General features: G+C 39.0%; 1 protein-coding gene across 1 annotated transcript; it reads right to left on the reverse strand.

Moving 5' to 3' along the window:
• Positions 1–6,072: 6,072 nt before the first annotated feature.
• LOC118327173 (forkhead box protein D1-like) lies at positions 6,073–7,387 on the reverse strand. Its single transcript, XM_035660438.1, has one exon. It carries the CDS (start codon positions 7,271–7,273, stop codon positions 6,389–6,391), a length of 885 nt encoding a protein of 294 aa, XP_035516331.1. The 5' UTR covers positions 7,274–7,387; the 3' UTR covers positions 6,073–6,388.
• Between the last annotated feature and the right edge of the window lie 597 nt (positions 7,388–7,984).

The following is a 7,984-nucleotide window of genomic DNA, read 5'->3' on the forward strand; positions in this document are numbered from 1 at the left end:
GTAAGACCAGGCCAAATACTGATGTGAGTCCAGGACAAACTCCAGACCAAGTTCCAGTTACTACGCCTGATCAGCTACTGACTAGCATTGATTATTGTTACAGACTAATGTGTGATGTACCCCTAACATTCAGGGAAGCTGTAGCCTCACTCAAAAGAGTGAGTTAATGCAATGGATGAAGACATGCGATCGCTAAGAGAAAATGACACATTTACCTTAACCAACTTGCCTGAGGGTAAGAAAGCAGTGGGGGGTAGATGGGTGTATGCTATTAAGAACAATGTTGATGGATCTGACAAATACAAGGCACGATATGTAGCCAAAGGATACAGTCAAAAGATGTGTGAAGACCATTAGGAGACATTTTCACCTACTGCTAACATGACCAGTATCAGTGTTGATGCAAAAAGCAGTACAGGAAAACCTGATTTTACATCAGATGGATGTCAAAACTGCCTACCTACATGCACCAATAGTTTGCGAGATTTACATGGAACAACCAGAGGGTTATGAGGGGAAATCTAACACAAATGAAAAGTTGGTGTATAAACTAGAAAAGTCACTATACGGATTAAAACAATCCGGCAGAAATTGGAACAAAATGTATCAAAAGTATCTGAGTGAAAACAACTTTGTGCAAAATCCTGCAGATAATTGTGTTTACACAAGGGAAAGAGAAAAAGAAAAAGTGATCATGATAATATGGGTTGATGACTTGATAAGTGATGAAAATGCAATGAAGACTGTGAATGAGATGCTCAAAGCAAAGACGAATTTAAGATGAAAGACTGAAAAATTTAAGCAGAAAACTGAAACATTTCCTTGGCATTGATTTTTTTTTAAGTGTATGAAAATGTTGCAGAAGAAATATGTGGGAAAAATACTCCAAAGGTTTCACATGCAAGATTGTAAACCTAGAACGACACCTTGTGAACAAAGATTGAACTAGTCAGGTGACGCAGAAATCATGAATGTCAGAAAGTACAGAGAGGTAGTATGTAGCCTAATCTATCTGACTACATGTACAAGACCAGATTTAAGTTTTGTTGTAAGTAAACTGTCACAGAACTTTACTGAGCCATCAGAAGAGCAGTGGACTACTGTGAAACATGTACTGAGATATCTAAAAGGTACAGTTGACAAAGAGTTGTGTTACAGAAAATGTGACGATGAGAATCTGAGACTACATGCTTACAGTGACGCAGATTGGGCAACCGATGTAACTGATAGGTGCAGTACAACTGGTTATTGTGTAAGCCTAAATGAAACTGGTCCTTTGATTTCATGGAAGACCAAAAAGCAGCCTACGGTTGCACTTTCTTGTGAGGCAGAGTATATGGTATATGGCGTTAGCTGCCACAACACAAGAGTGTATGTATCTAGTACAACTACTAGAGGGCATTGACGGACGTCAGTACCCACCACCGAAGGTTTATGAGGATAACCAAGGTACTATAGCATTAGTAAAGAACCCTGTAAGCAGACAGAGATGTAAACATGTTGACATAAAGTATCATTTTGTGAGGTCAACTGTGAATGAGGGAAAAATAAGTTTGGACTATTGCCCAACAGAGAAGATGGTTGCAGATGTGATGACAAAGCCTGGAACACAGTTGATTAAGTTTGCAAAGTCTATGTTTGGAGATTAAACATGTATGTGAAATGTACATGATGCAAGGTAGAAAAACCTGATGCAAGTGGGGGTGTTAACATATATGCTCTCAATTTATATCAAGATATTTTTGTTGTTTATATAATATAAATATTATATATTATATATAAATATTATATAAAACTTAATGTAATCCTAAATAATGACAGCCAATGGGATGTGCTGGGTGTTGACCTAATGTCAGTTGACATGTGTCAATAAAGTTTTGCCCTGCGCAGCAGAGTTTGTTCAGTCAGCAGTACTGATGTCCCACCGTGTTTCATTTCCTCCATTATTCTTGGTTTAACACTGGGTACAAACGCTACAATAGCTGTGTAATTCACTCTGCTAACAAGTAGGAAACTTCTGTTTCCTTTTTTTTAGTGGATAAACAGGTTGGGTTGTCTCTCTTAAACACGACTATATTTCCTTTGTGGCAGCTGGTTAGTGGTATTTAAATAACTGCAACTCTGTTTGTGAAAATGGCACAAAAACAGATGAAGGCCTTAAGCTTTGTCCTGCATTGGTACCTGATCTGAAAGCACGGTCTTGTAGAGGGGCCCTGTAGCCACTTCTAGTTTAAAGACCTTTGGTGGGGAGGCTGATGGGTTATGATGTGACTGGACGTTATAAGACAGCTGGTAACCAAACAGTTTATGAATGAGTCACTGTTGGTGAAGCATGAATGAAGCAGCTGATACCCCAGTGAACAAAACTGGGTGATATTCAGAAAAGGTTGTTATGTTGTTACACGATATTGATTAGTGTGAAGGTATTTTTCTAAAGTCATATTGCACTGGTAGGTCCACACGAAGGTGTAATTTCAGCGCATTTAATGCTTCATATAAAATGACATAAACATGGCACTACTGTGGCTGTGTGCTGCCAACTAGAATCTTCCAGGAAATTGTAACGGGAGAATTTCTTTACAATAATGTGAAGTAAGAAATTTCACCTACTGCTATAGGTGTGGGCATATTGGTAACAGCCTAGACTACTCCGAAGCCATATGCAATATTTGCGAGAAGTTAGTCTTCAGCCTTTTTGCCAGAAAGAGTTGTCTGGCAACAGTCAGGTCATGTCATATAAGTAAATACATAACAAAAGCAATAGAGTTGTATAAAAAGTTCCTAAAAATATCAAAATTAGAAAGAAATTATCAAAATCCCTGATTTAACACAAACACTCATTGCATTCACATTTGGGTTAAATTTACAGAGTATCAGTTGTTCTGTACTGTACTTGTAAAGCATTAAATATAATATACATATCTATAAAATATGTCAGTTTACTTACTTACTTACTTACTTACTTACTTACTTACTTACTTACTTACTTACTTACTTTCAACTATAGAAAAGGGGTCCACTAAGAACAAAGGTTGGGAACCAGTGTTGAAAAGAATTAAAAATATTAATATCCTTGTCTAATATGGTCTAAATATTAATGTTTTTTCAAGATCTTCGAAAGTCTTTTGCTTTTGAACCTATTTTGAATGGTGACTATAGGCCAATATTTTGTACCTGCCAAACTACATTCCTTTCAGCCTACTTTGTGTTTAGTGTTTATTAGCGTGCTAACATCCTAATCTAACCTTGTGAATATTTTATACCTGATATATATTGGCATGTTAGCATTGTCCTTAAACATGTTAGCATGCTATAGACTTTATGCCTATGCACACGGCAGCTAGCATGGCTGTAGACTTGTTCATGCACTGTAGGTGTGCAGGACTTCCTGAAAAATAACAGTATTTTTACTGAGTGGATTATTCAAAAAATAAACTGAGTTGAAATTTTAAATATTTGTATAGCCAGACGTCATAGACTGAGTGATCAAATATGTATTTTGTAATTTGGGTGAAATTATTATTTAACTCATTTTAAGAGTTCAGCTGGTATAAGGCGAGAAAGATGTCAAGAAAGAAACAGCACAAATCCCAAGACACAGTTGCAGGAGAATAAAAAAAAAAATTAACTGAAACCAAATGTCCCTTCATCAAAGAATGTCACTGAGCCTGTAGCGCTCCTGGTGTTTGCTCTTGGTCCACCTCTGTGTGTCGGTTGTTGACCAGGAAACTGCAGTTTTTCTGGGGAGTTGTGAAATGGGCAAACACATGTGAGCCTGTCCACTCACACACACAAAGACAAATGATCAAAAGTGTGGCAGCAGTTAATGGGTGATTACATCATGTCTCCAGCTCTCTGCTTTGGTTTTATTTCAGGTGTTTAATCGGACACATTAGTCCCTACCATACATCTACACCTCTGAAAGAGAGCCGAGGATCTACCAAATAATGATGATCGTGGCCGTTTGAAGGAAAAGTTGTCAATGGAAATAAATTGGATTGTCACCTTGACCTCATATTCATTTGTCTGATTTCTTGTTTCCTATACACTTACTTTTTTCAAGCTTTGTATGGAAGCCTGTTTCCGCCTAAATATATGAAATGTTGGTTATGATTTAAATAAATGCTCATGGTAAGTCAAAATGACATGACAGTAAGTTAAAATTTTGACTTTCTATTTCAAGATTTTGACTTAACATGAGCAAGTTTTTGTCTTAACTAACTTTCATCCATACCTTTGCATTTACCTCATTCCACTCTCAGTCTTTCTCTTTTTACACAGACGTGGATAAATGCTGAGTTTGTGCACGGCTGTTACATGTCTCTGTCATCTGCCCATTCCAGTTTTTTGGGATTGGAAATTGGTCCCCGTTTCTTCAAATATACACACGACCCCATCATATTTCCTGTCACGGGGCTCATGCTGCAGTGCACACACATCGCTGACTGACTTTAATATAGACCACACTCCGTGGGGATATATTGAGATTTTATTTTTTTCAGAGAGGGGAACGGGACCGTTAGCGTGCATGTGTGCTATAACTGAATTAAATGACTAAGTGTGCCAGGAAAAGCAAACTACTCCCTGAGGGGTTATTTTGGTGGAAGGCAGCTGTTTACAGACGGGAGAAGATTTTGCTATGAGCCACATCACACTTACACCAGCAGCTACATTCTGGGAAACATTTACCCAGTGTTCTTCTGGATTAAAGCATCAGCACTGCAAAACATTTTAGCAAGCCTGTAAAAACTGACGGTAAGAAAATGTAAAACTGTACATAAAACGGTAAAACCACGTTAAACCTATGTTGATGGACTAAAATAAATTCTTTTGCACCTTCACATGTTTCTGTTTTTGAAAAAAAGGTGAAACTTTAAGACTGAAAAATAGGAATAACTGCATGGTCATCATAGATATTCCATGTAAAGTTTGGGTTTCCTATTCTAAGGAATTAATGCTTAACAGGAACCACACTGCAGGAAAGCACATTAACAATCATGACACTGCAAATTTTGTTCCAAGATCTTATTTACCCATGATACTGGTTCTTTTTATTCCTATGTTTAAATTAGTGTTGAAACTAAATACTCACCCTGTTTCACACTCTTTTAAAATCTCTTAGACACACACACACACACACACACACACACACACATATACAAACGTTTTACTTAAGTTAGTCTTACATTTATCCAATGGCTTACTTCACAAACAGCTCTAGAGTCTGCAACATTAAATGGTGATACTATAAATGCATCACTCAGAAAAAGGGGCCACTCTGCATCATGACCACTTTACCTTTAACGTTTTTCAGTACTTTTGGCAATTTAATTAAAATTATTATCACGGTTTTTTTTTCACTTGCTGTATTGCTACTTTACCAAACAATCTGAATCTTTAATTCCTAAATGCACTGTCTGTGCGCCTGCACATTTCCACGTAAGAAAACAAACAGCACAAAGCAGGCTACGTCCGATGAAAGCCAGCGGTGCAGTTATAAAACCAGACGACCAGATGATCAGATGTATTTGATATTCATGCTGAACACTGCTGTCGGCTGCAGAGACTGACCAGGCCTGTTTTGCTTTAAATCAAACGCGATCTGTCAGAAATCATACACACAAACGGACAATCGATAAACAATGGAGGGTGGAGAACATGTGCTCATTGCTCAGATCTTTTGTGACCTCTTGTGTTGACATCCACTCTAAAACCTGATCCTTCATCCGCAGCGACATTGCCACATTTGAGCGATTTCCATTTCTTTTTCCAGCCGGACAACCTATCGGATACATTAAGAGCTTGATTGTTGGTGGCTCTGTTGTTTTTATTCATCATTATAATAGTATTTTTTCTGCTGATCTTATAAAATAAAAGCCCTTCTTTTGCCACACATGCTCTGTTATTATTATTGCTGTTATATAATTAGTTGTGTTGAATTCTTTTAAAAATATGAAATTCATATTTTTTTATTTTTGTGATCCTTGAAAGAAACATTTTACTTTAATGCGTTTCAATTCACACAAATCTTTCAATTAAGTCTAGTCAATACATTTGGCCCCCAAAAAAGAGAAACACTACAACAGTAGGGCTAAATCTAAATCTAAATGATATGTCTACAGGGGCTATTATTTGATGTCTAATGATAAACCCCGTGATGTTAATTCAAATTGCACAGACTCTGTAAATTCAATCACGTTTTATTACAAACATATTAAAAATTGTATAATATCAGATATTAAAAAACATTTGCCTAAAGAAAACAAATTGCTGAATGTTCACAACCTTTGACTCCATTGAAAATGGTAGTAATTATTTTATTTACATGTACCATGGGTTTATTCTCAGGCTGAGAGGAAGGAGTTTCAGTTTTCCGGGCACCGTTCAATTAAATTGAATTAGACGAAACTTTTATGATCCCAGTGGGGAAACTAGACAAGTGAGAAACCGGGTATCCGGGTATCATTCCGTGCAGCGAGACGTGAGGCATGAACGAGGAGTTTGGAGCAAAAGACGGGACCGCAGCGCAGCGTCCCGGCTCCAAATGTTCAAAGGTTAGACATGAGGGGAAACTCTTGGAGAGGAGCGAGGACAGCGCAGGTATGATGCTGCTCACAGGTGGAATACTGCAGCTAGTGTGGGAGCTTAAACGACTTCTTATGCCCAGGTCGTGATATAAATCGGGAGCCCGGAGACAAGAACCCAACCTGTGCGCTCCGAGCAGAGGAAACACGGGCATCAGTCTGCGCTCCTGCGCCCTGGAGTCCTTCAGCGCCCCCAAAAAGAAATGCTGCCTCTTGAAGCGTTTCCTCCGCCGGAGAAAGCTTCCGTTTTCAAACATATCGGCCGACATGGGATCCAGGGTCCAGTAATTCCCCTTTCCAGGATTCCCAGGTTCGCGGGGCATTTTGACAAAGCAGTCGTTTAAAGACAAGTTGTGGCGGATTGAGTTTTGCCACGCAGGGAATTTCTCCCGATAATACGCAAAGCGCTGGCTGATAAAATCACATATCTCACTGAGGGTGAGTCTCTTTTTGGGGCTTTGGAGGATGGCCATGGTGATGAGAGCGATGTAAGAGTACGGGGGCTTCACCGAGGCGGCTCTCTCGCCCGGACCGTCCTGTAACCGGACCGTGAAGCCTCCCTCAACCCGGTGCTCGGGAGTGTCAGCAGTATCCTTAAACACGGAGAAATCTGTGGTCTTCGCATCTTCATCACAGTCTGTTTGTCCCTCCACGTCAATGTCCACCTCGTCCATGCTGTCCAAGGTCATGGTCCAGAGCGGTCCGGTGACACTGCGGCCCCAGCAGGCGAGATTAGCGCCCGCCTGGGACAAAACGGGCGCAGACCCCCTTCTCCCCTTTCATTCACAAAAAAGTTGCGCATCTCACTGCATCCTTGACTTTTTAGCGTCCCACTCTAAACTTTCTCCTCCTCCTCCTCCTCCTCCTCCTGCAAAGAGTCTGTCATCAGCCAAATAACAGATGCAAACCTGAAGTAATAAGAGCTGGATGAGAGGTTCAGATTACGAATGACAGTCTGATAGTGAATATTAATTGATGAGGTAGTTATCCATTCATTTCATCACCTGAAGTATAATGCTGTTAGATGAAATATATTGTATACACCTGTAGTCACATGATTGGGTCTAGGTTAGTGTTTCAGACTGGTACCTGTACTTTATATATAACAAGGGCTAATACAGCCGCATTAATGCCAATTCTCACTATTTCAAATTAATTTACTCTTTCATATTTTATATTTATGTTTTTTTATTTATTAATATGTTTTATTGTAGGCTTATTGTTTACTGGCTCAAAAAAGTTTCCCAGTGTGTACTGCCTATTGGTGAAAGTATTTAGCCTAGGTTTATGTACTTAGGTAGGCTGTAAATACCAATCTTGTTTATTAAGTCCTGCGTTCAAAGTCCAGTGTGTAACATTCAGGATCTATTGGCAGGAATGGAATATAATATTCACAGGTA

Source organism: Morone saxatilis, unplaced genomic scaffold, assembly GCF_004916995.1.
Source record: "Morone saxatilis isolate NCDOM2014 unplaced genomic scaffold, NCSU_SB_2.0 Contig17, whole genome shotgun sequence".
Taxonomy (NCBI): Eukaryota; Metazoa; Chordata; class Actinopteri; family Moronidae; genus Morone; species Morone saxatilis.

What these genes read in the sequence shown, in the direction of transcription:
- LOC118327173 (XM_035660438.1), bottom strand. Translation starts at nt 7,273, where the DNA reads ATGACCTTGGACAGCATGGACGAGGTGGACATTGACGTGGAGGGACAA.